Source organism: Moschus berezovskii, chromosome 15 (genome assembly GCF_049115385.1).
Source record: "Moschus berezovskii isolate FMDL1 chromosome 15, NW_MosBer_1.0, whole genome shotgun sequence".
NCBI lineage: Eukaryota > Metazoa > Chordata > Mammalia > Artiodactyla > Moschidae > Moschus > Moschus berezovskii.
In genome coordinates, this window is record NC_142474.1 from 5,692,619 (window position 1) to 5,709,583 (window position 16,965).

At 53.3% G+C, this 16,965-nt stretch overlaps 1 protein-coding gene across 3 annotated transcripts; it reads left to right on the forward strand.

Annotated features, from left to right (window-relative positions):
• Positions 1-5,381: 5,381 nt before the first annotated feature.
• Positions 5,382-16,389, forward strand: SPATA2 (spermatogenesis associated 2). 3 transcript variants are annotated; one of them, XM_055393371.2, is made up of 5 exons: positions 5,382-5,545; positions 7,234-7,587; positions 8,421-8,582; positions 11,723-12,154; positions 12,989-16,389. In XM_055393371.2, exons 4-5 carry the CDS (start codon positions 11,834-11,836, stop codon positions 14,222-14,224), a joined length of 1,557 nt encoding a protein of 518 aa, XP_055249346.2. In that variant the 5' UTR covers positions 5,382-5,545; positions 7,234-7,587; positions 8,421-8,582; positions 11,723-11,833; the 3' UTR covers positions 14,225-16,389. The 3 variants fall into 3 exon arrangements, with proteins under 3 accessions (XP_055249346.2, XP_055249352.2, XP_055249339.2); XM_055393377.2 differs by lacking the exon at positions 7,234-7,587; XM_055393364.2 differs by lacking the exons at positions 7,234-7,587; positions 8,421-8,582 and having other exon boundaries at positions 5,383-5,545.
• The last annotated feature ends 576 nt before the right edge of the window (positions 16,390-16,965 follow it).

Genomic DNA, 16,965 nt, shown 5'->3' on the forward strand with positions numbered 1-16,965 from the left:
CATCTAATGAAGTACAAACAACGTTAATGTAGCAAGATCTGATAATGACTATAACTGAAAAGTGGATATTATGGTTGCCCCTGGCAATGTCTATTCTACTCTGTTTCTTTGAATTTCCCTATGATAGGCATTTCTGGTAAGTGGAATCACACAATATTTGTCCTTTTGTGACTTGCATCTTTCACTTAGCATGATGTTTTCAAGGTTAATTCATGGTGTCGCATTCATCAGAACTTCATTCCTTTTTAATGGCTGAATAATATTCCATTGTGTGGAAATACCACATTTTGTATATCCACTCATAAGTTGATAAACATTTGGGGCCTCCCTGGTGGCTCAGACTGTAAAGAATCTGCCTGCAATGTGGGAAACCGGGTTCGATCCCTGGGTCGGGAAGATCCCCTGGAGAAGGAAATGGCTACCCACTCCAGTATTCTTGCCTGGAGAATCCCATGGACAGAGGAGCCTGGCGGGCTACATTCCACAGGGTTGCAAAGAGTCAGACACACTTAGCAACTAATGCTCACTTTCACTTGGGTTGTTTCCACTTTGCCGTTTGATTTATTTTTGGCTGCACCACGTGGCATGCGGGATCTTAGTTCCCCGACCAGGGATCAAACCTGTGCTCCTGCAGTGGAAGCACGGAGTCCTAACGACTCAAACTCCAGGGAATTCCTTTTTTTTTCCTTTTTACAGTAGTGTCATTTCTCATAGGCTCCCTTTGTTGGCAGAACTAGGCAGTTTATATATATATATATATTTTCTAAATAAATTTAAATATTTTGACTGCTCTGGCTCTTCATTGTTGTGTGTGGGCTCTCTCTCAAGCGGGGCTACTCTCTAATGGCGATCCGCAAGCTTTGGCTTGCTCTAGTTTCTCTCGTTGTGGAGCACAGGCCCTAGGGCGTGCAGGCTTCAGTAGTTGTGGTGAATGGGCTCAGTTGCCCCGTGCCATGTGGAATCCTCCCATACCAGGGATCGGACCCGTGTTCCCCACGTTGGCAGGCAGATTCTGTTCTTAACCGCTGGCCCACCAGGGAAGTCCCTGGGAAGTATGTTCACACACGGTGTTTATAATTGAGAGATTTCACTTAGAAAGCTGGACCTCTAGCTTCTCTTCAGAAACCTGGATGCCTGATCATGATCAGCTGGGAAACTGGCGATAGTCAGCTGGCAGATGGTAGGGGTTCAACAACATTTGTTTTCTCACTGAAGTATTTACTGCAGGCCTACTGTGGCCCAGGTAGCAGGTCGTATTACAGTCCTTCTAATCTCTGGCACTGCGCAGTATGAGGCGATGGTACTCTAGCAGCCAGTTACACCCACCGTAAATCCTTGTAGGCGGTGGAGTCTCAGTCTCCAGTCCTGTTTTGACTGCTTTCTTCCCTCCAGCTGGAAGGAAAGCTGGATACCCTTACATGTCCAAAGCCCATGCAAATGTCCCCTCCTGCTAGGGGCTGCCCCCAGTGTGCCGTCTCAGACGCCACTTCTCCATTCTCTAAGCCCTCTGTCCTTCTCACAACATTCATCACCTTCTCTCCTGAATCATCGGTTTTCAGTTCAGAAATGCCACTCTAGTACTCTTCCCTGGAAAATCCCATGGATGGAGGAGCATGGTAGGCTACAGTCCATGGGGTCGCTAAGAGTCGGACACAACTGAGTGACTTCACTTTCTTTCTTTCCTCCTAACTTATTAATCTTCTCTTTCTGGTAAGGAGACTGTACGCTCTTTAAGGGCAAGCACTGTGTCTGTCTTTCTTGGGTCTGTGTCCTTAAATCTAACATCAGTCCTGGCATATTGTAGGCATCCGGTGAGAATCTCAGTTAAAAGCAATTGCTGCTGCACTCTCTGATGGGTGCGGCGTAGTGCAGCAGGGCATGGAGCAGTAATATAACTAAGCAAAACAGACACAGTCGTTTTGTCCTCAGAGAGTTAACTGACTTCTAGGGGAGAAAGATATTAGTACAGATCATATAATTTGTATTTGTAGACTGATTTGAAAAACATGATCTCTGCATTATTGTCCTCAGTTGGCTTCATACATGCACACCCTTAGAAAATATATACTATTGGTTGACGTTGTGTTTTCCATTTCAGGGTATTGCTCTCTTTTTTCCTTCCAAAATATATCTTGCAGAGTTATGTAGGGTTACATCATCCTTTTAAAGTCATTTAAAGATAGTAGTCATTAGTATGGCTACACCATTCCCCTATTGATGGGCATTTAGAAAGTTTCTGGGTTTTGTTTTTGCATTACAAACAATAATGCAACAGGTCTTTTTGTGCACTTCTGCTTTTTCTCTGGTAGATTCCAAGAAATCAGATTGGTGGGTCATAGACTTGCTTTTCTTTTTCATTTTTTGTTCTACAGATGCCTATGTCATTAGAATTTGTGCAGTGCTTTTGTGATTTAAAAAAATACGCTAAAAAATAGAAAGAAGTAGGTAGGTGGTTCATGTTGCTGGCTTTTAGAAAGTAGAGGTGCCTGATCACTGTCACATGACTGTTGCATAATCCGCTAACCATTATGTAATAAAATCTGCAAAGGATGCTCCTGCCATTACACGTCACCAAGCAGAGAAATCTCAGGCCTCCAGCCCTGTTTTCAAGATGAGAAACATGTCTCCCTTCAGAGATTTTGGTATTTCTCTGATACAAAATGTCACCGAGACTCATTGACCAGGGTTTCCTACCAGTAAAGCCCTCTTAAAACTTTTGTTTTCTTTTTGGCTGTCACAAAACCACACAGTTGGAAGGGACTTATTAACAGCCTCATGCACTCTTGTAATGGTTTCCAAAGTACAGTTTTGAGTTGTTGCAAAGGCAGAGTTTGGGTGGGACAGTTCTTCTCAGCTGGAATTCCTATAAACACCATCACCTTAGGAGTGATTAAGACAAGAGCTTAAACATGAGCTGGTAATAGCAGAAGTACACAAAGATCTAAAGCGACGCTCAGACAGCAACAGATAAATACAATAATTGCTACTCTTTGAATAGCAGGTTTTGGTTCTCCAAATGCTGTCCAGGCACCATGTCAGTGACTCCTGAGACAAGACCCTCTGACTTTAGCTGGGGACACCAAGGCCTAGGGAAAGAATCCTGCACTCAAGCAACATCTGTCAGACAGCTCCTGATCAGACATGTGCAGAGCTCATGGGAAACACGGATATTATGAAAGACAGGGGACTTCTCTGGCAATCCAGTGGCTAAGACTCTGCACTTCCAATGTAGGAGGCAAGGGTTCCTGCAAGTCCCTGGTTGGGGAACTAAGATCCCACGTGGCACATGTCATGGCCAAAAAAAAAATTTTTTTAACTTTTTTTTAAATTAGATGTTGTTGTGGGGTGAGAAACCAGGGGAAGGTGGGTCTTTGCCTGGAGAAATCAGAGAAAGCTTCAGAAAGGATATGAGGACTCAGTTGGGGCTGGAAGTCAAGAAAACAAGGAAGGGAAGAAAAGAAAGGAAGAACATTCATACCCGGTGAGCAGCATATACAGGCACAGAGGCCAAAGTGGCAGAAAAATATGGTAGGTACAGAGAGCCAAGACCATGTTGGAGAAAGAGAACTTGGCACGTTGCGGGCCCTGAGTCTTCTATAAATATCTGGGGTGAGTTAGAGAGATAGAATGAGTGGTTCAATGGTAAATGTGTTCAACAAAGTCTTCAGTATGTGCTGGGCACTTTGCAAGCACTAAGGGTTCAGTGAGTGACGAACCACAAAAGCAAAGTGCACGGCCAACATGGGCTGCGTGGGTATGCTAAGTGGCTTCAGTTAGACTCCTGGCAGCTCTACAGGCTGTAGCCCACCAGGCTCCTCTGTCCATGGGATTCTCCAGGCAAGCATACTGAATGGATGCCATTTCCTCTTCCACGGGATCCGCCCAACACAGGGATCAAATGTGAGTCTCCTAAGTCTCACTGCACTGGTAGGTGGGTTCTTTACCACTAGCCACCTCTGGGAAAACCATCAACGTGATGGAAGACAAATGCATGAAGTGAAGTGTGACAAGCCACCAGAATTGATGCCGGTGTAGTCTACACTGCAGGTGTCTGGTGAAGTGACAAACCAAGGAGACAGTATTTGGCTTGGGCTTCCTCAATGCTGGTTTCCATTCAGGGAAGTTGAGGACTGAGAAAAGTCATTTCCTTTGACTTACCCAGATTTTATTTTATATTTTATTATTTATTTATTGGCCATGCCACGCACCTTGCAGGATCTTAAGTTCCTAACCAGGGCTGAACGCAGTCGTTCAGCAGTGAAAGCACGGAGACCTAAACACTGGACAACCAAGGAAATTATCAACTTAACCAGATTTTTAAAACAGGGTATTTAGATTATTACACTAATGCAACTACTGTGGTGTTGGAGAAGACTCTAGAGAGTCCCTTGGACTGGCAAGGAGATCCAACCAGTCCATCCTAAAGGAAACCAGACCTGAATATTCACTGGAAGGGCTCATGGTGAAGCTGAAGCTCCAATACTTTCGCCACCTGATGCGAAGAACTGACTCACTGGAAAGACCCTGATGCTGGGAAAGATTGAAGGCGGAGAAGGAAGGATTGAAGAAGGAGAGGACAGAGGATGAGATGGTTAGATGACATCAGGAGACAGTGAAGTACAGAGAACTCTGATGTACTGCAGTCCATGGGGGTCGCAAAGAGTCGAGCACGACTGAGCAACTGAACTGAACTGAATGCAACTACTTTAATAACTTTAGTAAGTGGCTTCCATACTCACTTGAATTCCAGGAGGCGGTATATTATTACTGCATTTATAGGTGAAAAAGCTGAGGCTCAGAGAAGTAAAGTAACTATTCCAAGGTTATGTTGCTAGTAAGTGGTAAAGGCAAAACTAGAACCCTCGCTCTTAAACACAGTCTGTAACATCGCCAGTCCCCCCAAGGATGGATTCAGTCTCACGTGACATTTGGGCATTTCATTTGCTTTTTTTAAGCCTTGGTCTTTCCACCTGTAAAATGGGAGTGAGGGATCCAACTGTCAGCTCCTACTCAGGCGCGGTCGGGAGCTCATGGTCAGATCGTATGGATAATGGGGAAGACCGGGAGGTGGAAGCCGCGAATCTCTCCATCTGAGCTCACAGCTCCAAGTTACCACCTCCCGGCTCCAGCCAGGTTCCCATGACAACCCGGCCCGCCGCCATCCTGGGACCGAGGGCGTGCGTCACTTCCGGCCCGTTTATTTCCGGGTCCCAGCCCCAGCCCCGCGCCGGCGGGTGTTTAGGCCCCGAAGCGGGACGCCGCCGCTTCTCTGCTCACCCTTCTGCCTCCGGCTTCTTCTCCGCCTCCGGCGAGCGTCGCCCTCTCTCCGGCCCAGCGCGCAGCCGCGGCCTGGCCTCCCTTTGGGCCCGCCTCCGCGACGTCACTTCCGGAGTGAGTGCTTCCGGGTCGCCGCGGCCCCAGGGTACTGGTCTCCGTCTCCCGCAGCCGGCCGGAGCTCCGAGCGCCCAGCCGGGCCCGGCTCCGGCGGCGGCCGCGGCTGCTTCCTGCTCACCTCGGCCGGGGCGTCCTCGGCGGCGGTGCCGGGGTAAGGGCGGTTCGGCCGCGGGCGGAAACGGCGTCTGGGGCTTCCCTGGGCGGAGGGGGCGCCCGATTCGGCGGGGCTCGGCCGGCCCGGGAGCGGGGTCCCTTCGCGGCCGGCGAGGGGGCGATGGGCGGGCCCGCCTTTCCGGCACTCCGGGGGCCCGGCTGCTCCTCAGAATCCCCGCTCCCCCGAGGGCTGCCTCGCAGCCTCCTGGGGACCGGCGGTGGGAGGCTCGGGGCAGCCGCAGGCGGTTGCCGCGCAGCTGGTCCTCAGCCCAGGCGCCGGTGCCGGATCGGGGTTTGTACTCACTGTGTGACCTTGGACGAGTCGCTCCATCGTCTGAGCCCCAGTTGGCTGGTTAGTTCAATGGGGAGTGAACCTGTCTGCTCGGGGCCGGGCTGGGGACGAACAGAGATGAATACGAAGCACAGCCTCTGGCATACAGCAGGCGTCCAATAAATGATGCCTGCGTGCTCAGTCGCTTCAGTCGTGTCCGACTCTTTGCGACCTCACAGGACTGTCGCCCCGCCAGGCTCCTCAGTCCATAGGATTCTCCAGGCAAGGATACTGGAGTGGGTTGCCATGCACTCCACTCCAGTGGATCTCCCCAGCTCAGGGATGGAACCCGGGTCTCTTGCGTTGCAGGTGGATGCTCTACCGTCTGAGCCACCAGGGAAGCCCCACCCCCACCCCCGCCCGCCAATAAATGATAGCCGTTGTCGATTTAGCCACAGTCCCTGGGTAGGGCCCGAGATTGGGACTAGGGTGTTTTGCACAACTGATGTGGCGCTTGGAGGCTGTCGGAATTACCAGACTGGGAATAGCAGTTGCCAGCTTCTGTGTGCTGCGGGGAGGGGAGCCTGCTTGCTCCAGAGCCCCTCTGCCAGCGGCAGCTGCCACTGGGGAAGCCCAATTTCAGCATCGACTGAGGCTATTTTCAGAGGTCCGGAAGCCCTCTCTCTGAATCTCTCTGGGATCGGGTTGGGGTATGGGGACCCTCTGGTGTTTTCACTGCCAGTGGAAGGTTGCCTAGGATGTGTCCCAGGGGCCTGGGGATGAGTGCCAAGGAGTGGGGTGCGGAGGTGGAGGGGGTTGATGGGCACTCCCCTTGCTGCTGTTGGGAGGCCCAGGGAACTCTGAGCGGCCTGCAGCTAGACCAAGGATCTGTAAACCTGTGGACTGGGGCAGTGCCGGGCCCAAAATAGCTTCTGCCTGTGCAGGGAGGAGGCAGCCTTCAGATGCTGCTTGGGGAATGTTTCTGCTTGAATGGGCCAGCTGAGGTAAAGCCAAGCTCATGCTTTGCTATCCAGAATCATTTCAGTTCCGTTCAGTGAGGTTTTAAACAGATCCAGCTTTCCTCTGAGAAGTTTAAAAAATAATTCAAATGCCACCCGCCCCCCCGCCCCCGACTGCAATATCTCTCTCTTCATTGCTTTGCTTTTCAAAAGGGGGCCCAGATTGTGGGTGCAGGAAGGTGCTGACCATGTCTCTTGGTTCTGGACACCCACCCGATTCTGTTAGGGATGTTCATGGTACCATGCTTTTTTTTTATTCTTCCGCCAGCCTGGCATGTCTTGTCATTCCAGTCCTTGGGTTGCTTGGAGAAATTAACGGCTTCTGTCACTGCGCTGTCTTGGTACCCTGTAACCACGCTGTTTTTGCAGAGAGCGTGTTTTTTGTTGTTCTTGCAGAGTGCTAGGAATAAATTGCTGGCTCTGTGCTCAGAAGAGACACCAGCTATGACCAGCTACAATGCAGCATGTATTCTCAGAAAATGAATTCAGGAGGGATGATGTCAGCTGCTTTACCACTGGCCGGGCGCTGGTCAGCCTCCCCTCTCAGCCCTCAAGCTTACGTCATAGAGAGATCTGTGCTCTTCCAGTCCCGCTCCATATGAGAAGATGGGAGTCTTGCTGCCACTGAAATTTTTAGAACTCAGCTCTGCTGGCCCTGCCATAGGGCGTCCACCTTCGTCAAGCCCTTCCAAGAAGAGCTGTCCAGCAGCTGGACGGCTGTTCCTGAAAGCAGCGCGGCTCAGAGCTTGAGTAAGGGCTTTGACATCAGACCTGGGTTCAGATCCCCAAGCCCCTTCTCCCTGTCTTTACGGCTTAGGACAGGTGACTTGGCCCCTCTGTGATTGCAGGCTGAGTCGCTCACTTGTGTCAGATTCTTTGCGAGCCCATGGCCTGTGGCCCGCCAGGCTCCTCTGGCCATGGGATTCACCAGGCAAGAATACTGGAGGGGGTTGCCATTCCCTCCTCCAATTGGCCCCTCTGAGCCTCAGTTTTTTCTTGTTTAACCTTGGGGTTGTCGAGTGGATTTCGTTGATTTTCATGGGGCACTTAGCAGAGGGCCCTTCTGTGCTAATCCCTTGGTAAATGGTACTCATGGTAACCACAGATGAGCGAGGTAAAGGAGGAAAATCCCAGGCCACAGGGCCGGCCACCCCAGGTTCAGATTCCAGCTCTCACCTTTTCACGCTCTGTTGAGCAGGTTGTTTAATGGCAGAGCCTTGGTTCTCTCTGTGTAGAACTGTGAGGACTAAACTGGATGATGCAGTTAAAGCGGAAAGCCCGAGGTGTAGCGCACAGTAGGACCATACATTTGTTCCCTTCCTTCTTGCCTTTCCTCAAGGACCTTGTCGCATTTTCTTTCACCTGTTTCCTCACCAGTGTAGGCTGGTTCAAGATTCCCCTTGGATGTGTTTCCCGCCCTTCACTTTAAGGACTTTGAATACCCACTGCTGTTTGCAGCCCTTTTGCTTGTTTATTTGCCAGCCACAAACAAGGGTGGGGCCTGTGGTATGGTCACAGCACTGAGCAGACGCTGAGCTGAGCTTGAGGGTGGCTGACTCTGTTTTTTGTTTTTTTTTTTAAAGTCAATCTCTATTGGCTCAAGCCTGACTTCTTTGGAGAAAAATCACAGCAGCGTTTCGGAGGCTTGATGTCGCTCTGTCTAAATTGTTCTCAGATGTACTAAAAAACAGTCCCTGGGGCCAGAGGCCGGATGGAAGCTTCTTTTGGATAAATAAAAAAAAATGGTAAATGCATATGGGTTTTTTTTTTTTTAGCAAGGACAGTGATGTCTTCTCTCAGGTTGCAGTGCAGTTTTATTTTTAAAGTGAACACACATACTTTGATACCGAGCGGTAAGCCCGTTCAGCTAGAATTCAGGGCACAGCTCTGTCTTCTCAACTGCTGTGCCCTCCTGTCCCCTGCCTACGCCCTGTCTCCCCCACTGCACCAGCCTGGGGCCTGGCACTGGGGAGGCCTGCATATCGCTGAGCTCAGGAATCGTGGGGTGGCGGGAGGAACACAGCTTTCCAGTCCTCAGGCCAGGCTTGGAACCTGGGGTCCACCTTTTCCTAACCCTGAGCTTACATAACCCCGTGGCAGATCGTGTCACAGAGCCTTGGTTTCTTCTCGCTCCCGCTGGCCTTCCAGAATTCTGAGGAGAGCTAAATGAGAAACGCGGGCATGCTGAATGCTGACGTGCTTAGCATCATGCATTTTGCCTGTTTTATCAAATACCTACTGTGTGCCAGCTGCTGTGTTAGGCATCATGGTGAACAAAACAGACATCGTCCTTGCCTTTGCAGGGTTGACTGCTTACTGGATATTGAGGGGAGACAGACAGGGAGATAATAAATGAATAAAGTTGAAAATTTCCTAGAGGTTTTTTTTTTTTGGCCACACCCAGCGACATGCAGAACTTACTCCACCAGGGATCGAACCCATGCCCCCTGCATTGGAACTGTGGAGTCTTAACCACTGGACCGCCCGGGATGCCCAAAGTTGATGATTTCAGATGGTGATTACCCCAGGATAATGGGATGACACGGCCCAGGCAGGTGCAATTTACTGAGCTGGGGTGGTCAGGGAGAGCCTCAGAGGAGTGATGGTTGAGTTGAGACCTGAATGATGAGAGTGAGCCCGCGACAGGAGAAACCAGAGGAAGAACACACAGAAGGGACAATGTGTGCAAAGGCCCTGAGAGCACAATGGGCCTGATGTGTCTGAGCAGCAGCAGAAGGGTCTGTGGGCGACTGTTCTGAGGACCACAGCGGCCTCGGGCAGGAGGGAGGGTTTGGTCCCAGTGGCACCGTTTGCCTCGTGTGCGCCTCGGGTCTGAGCCTCAGGCTTCCTTGGCAGGGCAGTGGGTGGGAGAGGGTGGCCTCTCTGCGTCCCTCATCCTCCTGCATGTCTTACCCCCCGGCATCTCCCCAAAACTGGAGAAGCCAGAGGATTGTCTCGTTACCACCTGCATGATTTTATGGCCTTCCTGATCGTCGCCAGGCTCATGGGCACTTAGGACTTCTGAGCCGGACTGAGCTGCTGGAGGACCGTGTAGGTCCATCCCATCCCACCGCAGCTTGTTTTCGGCCCCTCACCATCTCCCACAGCCAGCAGGACCCGCCCCTCCCCACACACACTCAGACAGTGGCAGGTTTTTATGAAGCGTGTGCCCTACCCTGGCATTGTGACCTCTGCTGGGTCACTTGGTCACAATCTCTGCACCCATGGAGCTTGTGGGCAGGAAAGGCAGGACAGGTGAGCGTGAACGCGCATGTCCACCCCGGTCGGAGATATTTGCCTCGCTCTGATCTCACCTCCTGAGAACACTTGGCAGGTGCAGCACCTTCCGACACTAGGAGTGTCTGCTTGTGCGCCTCGTAGGCCTCCTCCGAGCTGGTGTCCTGGAGAGCGTCCTTTCCTTTCCTCTCCTTGGCTGTGCTGGGGCCTCGTCGCAGCGTGCGGGCTCTTTCTGGCAGTGCACAGGCTTCCCTAGTTAGCCCGAGGTGTCTGGGGTTGCAGTTCCCTGACCAGGGATGGAACCCTCACCCCCGGCTTTGGAGGGCAGGTTCTTTACCACAGGACCCTGGGGAAGTCCCTGAAGAGCTTTCTGTACTGACTGCAGAGAATCCTTCTACTCTGGACTGTAAGAATTATTAACCCCCTTTTTCAGATGAGAAAACTGAGTTGAGTACTTGGCCCAAGTAACCTGGAGAAGCAGATCCAGGGTTCACACCCAGGCAGTCCAGCTTTGAAATCGGTAACCCCTCTGGGCTGTGTTGCCTCCCCTGGCCCCGGCAGTATCCCTCAATGAATACAGGTTTGCTGCAGCGTACTGATGGATCTGTGCCTACTCTACTAACAAGTGGCCAGGGAGACGGCAAGAGCATGACTCCTGTGCGTCCAGCCTAGAAGGTTCTGTCCTCTCCCAAGAGGGAACCGTAAAAAGCAAAGGTGGGGTGGAATTCCCTCGTGGTGCAGTGGTTAGGTCTTATGCCTCCACTTCAGGGGGTGCAGGTTCAATCCATCGTCAGGGAACTAACATCCCAGAAGCCACAGGGCATGGGAAAAACCCCCGCCCCACAGAGAAACAAAGGCAGATGAAGGGGCTCTCCAAGAGTCAGCAGCCAAAGCAGCCTTTTTTTTTTTTTTTTTTTTTATGATTACAGGTGGGATCATTTTCCTGTCCCCCTTGCTTTGAACCCTTCAGGGGCTTCACGGGGCTCTTTGAATGAAATGTCTGACTCGTTGAGACCCGGGGCTGGGATGCTGCAAGTGTGGGCAGCCTCGTGTCCTGTGACCCTCCTCCTCTCTCTGTTTCAGCCTCACTAGACTGCTTGCTGTTCACGTGCTAGCTTCCTTCTGGCAGTGAAGGGCATGGACTTTGTAGCAGCCTGCCTGGGCACTCACCTCAGCCCTGCTTCCTAATAGTCCTGTAACTTTGGGCACGTTTCTTAGTGTCTCTGTGTCTCAGTTTTCCCATCTGTAAAATGGGGGTAACAATACCACCTACCTCCTAGGGCTGTTGAAGACAGGATGAGTTAGGATGCGTGGGCACCTGGCACGTAGTAAGTGCTCATAGTGTTAGCCCGGGACCTCCCTTCCTGCCAACACCTCACCCTTTGGGTCTAACCCTCACTTTCTCAGGGGCTGTTTTACCCTCCCCACCCCCATGAAACTGGGTCCGATGCCCCTAATAGTATTTTCCAGCAGAGTCAAGGACCTTGTTGGTCCTGTTTCCACTGCAGTGTGGTGCCCCTGTCTGGTAAGTGTGTTGAGGCCCTGGTGTAGCTCAGGCAGGCTCTGCTTCTGGTTTGGCCTCGGCAGCCACCAGATGAGACATGGACCATTTCGAGGAATGACATGCTTTTCGGTCTTCCCCTTCCAGAGCGTTCTGTGGGTCCAGGCAGGCAGCATGTCGACGCTTCTGGCAATGTCCCTGCCTCTAACCCAGAAGCCATGGAGGAGATAAGGTAGCTCCCGTCCTGGATCGGATTGGATGGGGAAGCCCAGTTCAATGGATGCAAAATACAAGGATGACTTGTTCCGGAAGTACGTGCAGTTCCACGAGGGCCAAGGGGACGCCACCCCCGGCAGTGACGAGTCCCTGCGGGCGGCAGCCTCTACCCTGCTCAGCCTGCACAAGGTGGACCCCTTTTATCGATTCCGGCTGATCCAGTTCTATGAGGTGGTGGAGAGCTCCCTGCGCTCGCTCCGCTCCTCCAGCCTGCGGGCCCTGCGCTGCGCCTTCAGCGTGCTCGAGACAGTGGGCATCAACCTCTTCCTCTGCCCCTGGAAGAAGGAGTTCAGAAGCATCAAGGTAAGGTCTGGGGACGGGCCCTGCACGCTGCTCTTCCCTCTTGCGCCTTCCCTTCCATCTTGGGAAGAGGGTTTGTGCCCGTGTAATCTCCTCCTTCCTCTGCTTGGGCCCTCCCGGCTTCCCCGCTGCCTCTGAGATGAGGACCAGAATTGCCCACCTGGCCTCCCTGCCTAGTGCCTTTTCTTCACTGGTTCCCCACCCCTGGCAGCTCACATCTGAAACTGTAAGGTTGGAAAGGTGGGCAGCACCCAGTTACGCAGGGCCCTGGAGCCTGGGGCAGGGGCTGGAATTTATTCTAAGGCGTCTGGGAAGCGGGCAAGGCCGGATCCAGTTTCCACTGGGGAAGACAGCTCCTGGCGCTGTACGGGAGGCAGGCTGCCACGGGCGAGGGAGACAGAGATGAGGTGGGAGGAGGAACTGGAGAGTTCTGAATCCTTCCAAAGGCGGTGGAGGCTCAGCAGAGTTTCCCCTGGGTCAGGCTGCCTCACGGAAATACTGGAAAGGCGTGCTCGTGTTGCTCCTGGGTGTTTCTGCCTCTGACCCGATTCCCCTTCTCCATCGGTGTTTGCCCTGCACCCCACCAAGGAGCAGGGCCCCTGCCCCCAGTGTGGAAGGCCAAGGGCTTTGCTCCCTGCCCCCCGGGGTCATTTCCCTCAGGCCCTTGCGCTGAGCTGTTGGGGAGCAGCAGGGTCCAACTGCCGCCCTGAGATGGCCCCGACTCCCGCTCCCCACGTGCCTGTGTGCAGACTGGGGGTGCCCCGCCCGGGTATAGTCTCCACGGTGTGTCTGGGAGAGAAGCACCCACCTCTGCGCCTCTGCCCTCCCTTCCCCTAGACCTACACGGGCCCCTTCGTGTACTACGTCAAGTCGACGTTACTGGAAGAGGACATCCGAGCCATCCTGAGCTACATGGGCTACGTGCCCGAGCTGGGCACCGCCTACAGGCTCAAAGAGCTGGTCGAGACGCTGCAGGTGAAGATGGTCTCCTTCGAACTCTTTCTGGCCAAGGTGGAGTGCGAGCAGATGCTGGAGATCCACTCGCAGGTCAAGGACAAGGGCTACACGGAGCTGGACGTGGTGAGCGAGCGCCGGGGCAGCGCGGAGGACGCGCGGGGGTGCGCGGAGGCCCTGCGGCGGCGCGCCGAGGCCCGCGAGCCGCTGTCGGCCTCCATGGCGCGCGTGGTGCTGCAGAAGTCGGCCAGTGAGCGGGCGGCCAAGGACTACTACAAGCCCCGCGTGACCAAGCCCTCGCGGTCGGTGGACACCTACGACAGCTACTGGGAGAGCCGGAAGCCTCCCCTGAAGACCTCGCTGAGCCTGCGGAAGGAGCCGCCGGCCGCCGAGCCAGGGGACGAGCTCAGGGACGAGATCGTCCGCCCGCCGCCGTCGCTCCTGAGCGTGGCCGGCTCCCCGCACGGCGGCGCCGACGACCTGCCGGCGCCCGCGCCCAGCAACGGGCTCGGCCTGCTGCGCGGCCCCTACCTGCCCGGCCCGGACGACGTGGATCTGTACACGGACGCGGAGCCCCGGGCCGCCTACCGGAGGCAGGACGCCCTGCGGCCCGACGTCTGGCTGCTGAGAAGCGACGCCCACCCCGGCTACCACAAGCGCTCGCCCCCCGCCAAAGAGTCCGCCCTCTCCAAGTGCCAGAACTGCGGCCTGTCCTGCAGCGCCGCCCTCTGCCCGCGCTGCGACAGCCTGCTGGCCTGCTCCCCGGCCGCCAAGCCCAGCGCCTTCCCCAGCAAGGCCTCCGGCCACGACAGCCTGGCCCATGGGGCCGCCCTGCGGGAGAAGTATGCGGGCCAGACTCAGGGCCTCGAGCGGCCGCCGCACCTCCACTCCAAGTCCAAGCCGCCCGCCGCCACCGCTGCCGCCTCCTCCCGCTGTGGCTTCTGCAACCGCCCGGGGGCTGCCAACACCTGCACCCAGTGTTCCAAAGTCTCCTGTGACGCCTGCCTCAGCGCCTACCATTACGACCCCTGCTGCAAAAAGAGCGAGCTGCACAAGTTCATGCCCAACAACCAGCTGAACTACAAGTCCACCCAGTTCTCCCATCTCGTGTACAGATAGACGCCACCCCGCACCTCCCTGCTCCAAGGGCTACACCTCCGACCTTTCTGGTGTCACGGAGAAGCAGCGTTGAGGCATAGATCTCAGAGGCAGAGCCCTGCCCTTGACCACGGGGGTGTTGGGGGACTGGGGCCGGCCACCCCACGTGGGAGTTCCCTTACCGACTCAGATTATTTCAACTGATGGCTACTTTGTCGTCTGGCAGGAGAGAGGGTGGCGCTTCCGTTGGGATTCCTTTTCGCTAATTTCTCCACTCCCTGTTCTGGTTTTTTTTTGGGGGGGGGTGGGGTGAGGGTTGTTTCTTCAAGATGGTTTCTATCTCTGGGACTCTTGCCGACCACTCACTCCCACGGCGAAGCCAACTTGGATTGGGAAGGGCCCCCTGGGTTGCTTCCTGATGCCCACCTGGAGAGGTGAGCTAGAGGCCTGTTGGCTTGTGAAATGAGCCCTCCTGCCACACCCGGCCTCCTCCACTGGCTCATCCCTCCGCCGCCCCCAAACACCGGGACCCCTGCCGGCATTCCCCACCTGCCTTCCCTGCCTCTAGGCGTCAATGGTGACCCGAGCCCAGGATTCACTGAATGTCATGCTGTTGCCTCCACAGCTCAGCGCAGCCATGGGGTCTGTGAGCTTGGCCTGTACACTCTGCAGCGTGGACCTTCCCCTGCGGCACTGACCCCCCCCCACTTCTGTTTGCACATCCTTTTCTTCCCGTACTGTACATAGATATTTTTGAGATTTATTTTTAAATAAATATTCAACTTGCCCTGTGTTTCAAAGTGGTGAAAACATGACCGATGTAGCTATTTATAAAGACGCCCCAGGTTCTTTAGTCTTCCAGGGGAGGGGCTCATGCCCTTCCACCTTGTTGGCTCCGCTCGCCGCAGCCCGAAGGTCAAGTGGAGCATGCAGGCGCGGAGGAGGAACAGAGATGATGTCCCCTGGGCTCGTGGAGAGCCGCTGTCTTCCCTGCAACCAATCTCAACACCTACCTCCAGTGTGCACCTCGGGGGGCTCGTCCGGGCTGAGAGGTCTCTGCTCCCACAGACTGTGACCACTCATTGACGAGTCGAGAACCTTACCCTGTGGACCTCCAGCCTGGTCTTCGCCGCTTGCTGAGTGTGGATCTTGCGCTGCAGTCTCCTCGAGTCTCGGTTCAGAAGGAAGAGGGTTTGGGATCCCCACCACCCCTCCACCTCATTCCTCTCCTCTTCACCTGTTTCCAGGACTCCTCTGTAACCTACAGCGACCTTTTTGCACTAGAAGTGGGCAGGAGTTGGCGTGCGCCCAACGGACGGGCGCCTCCTGAGATTCTTAGCCGAGCCTCAGCACTTCCAAACCCGAAGTCCCTTTAAAACTCCTTATGTGAATTAACTGACCCTGGAGTATCCTTTTGGGTTACAGAGGAGGAGCGGGTCAAGAATCTGAAAATAGAACTGCTTCCGTGTGAACTAACAACATATTTTAGCCATAAGTGTTGGTGACGTACAGAATGTTTCGGGGATTGACATGCAGTGGGTTTTCTGATGGGAGGAGGTATTCAGCTCCTGAGCACATTTCCATCTGGCTGAATCCTGAGGCCACTGTGAATTTGCTGATGTTCTTCCAACTCAGTTGAGAGATTTTAAGGTTTTCAAAATCTTCTATGGCTCTTTTTTTAATATATATATATATCTAGTAGATCACTTGTAGATATTCCATGTGTATATAAAGCTGAGTTTCAACCAACTTTATTACTAAGGCCCTCCCACTCGGGGGCACCCACCTTTGATGTTCTTCCTTTTCACATTTCAGACGTGTCAATGCCTGTCCCAGTCCTGACTTTTCCAGTTTTCCATTTTCAGACTGCTCTAGCACTACACTAACTCTTAACCAACCATGATGCCATGTAACTTACACAGCAGACAGAAGCAGGAATAACCCACTTGTTCTGGAAGAGAAAGTCCAGTGTGGGTTATCATCACGGAAACACGGTGTTCACGGGTTGGAATAGGAAATGCTGTGACCGCGCTCCTCCTTGGTGTGTATCTTAATTATATGAGGTTGCTGTGATTGAGATCAATAGATGCTAATTTAAAAATGCAGATGTTTTGCATTTGATTTCTACCAAGAGTTGAAATGTTGAGAGATGCTTTAAAAAATAATAAAGTGTCTTCCATTGTTAATGAAGTGTTTGGGGTTTTATGTCTCTCCTCTCTGCTGCTTTGAAGTTTGGGTTGCTTTTTGTTTTTTTGCTGTTTGTTTTTTTTTTTTTGCTCAAGCCATGTTTTGTTCTTTAGTGACAGGACTCGCATTTTCTCCTCCATGAAACTCACAAATGATAACACAGCATTTGCGTGCTTGTTCTATGAGACAGACTTAAAAAAAAAAAGATTTGTGTATTTATTCAGGTTGCTGCGGTCTCTGTTGCTGCACAGCCTTCTCCAGCTGAGGCGGTCCGGGGCTGCTCTGGCCTCTCGTCGCACTGGCTTCTTGCCAAGCACAGGCTCTCGGTGCCCACGCTTTGATAGTTGTGGTGGGTTGGCTCAGTTTTTGCAGCACAGGAGCTGAGTTGCCCCCTGGCCCGTGGGATCTTCCTGGACCAGGGATCGAACTCGTGTCCCCTGCACTGGCAGGTGGATTCTTTACCACTGAGTCACCAGGGAAGCCAAGCCAGGCATTTTATACACTGAGACTTTTGAGATCTCATGTAATAGTCTCAGTCCTCCTGGAAGATAACCTAAATCCCATCTTACAGATGG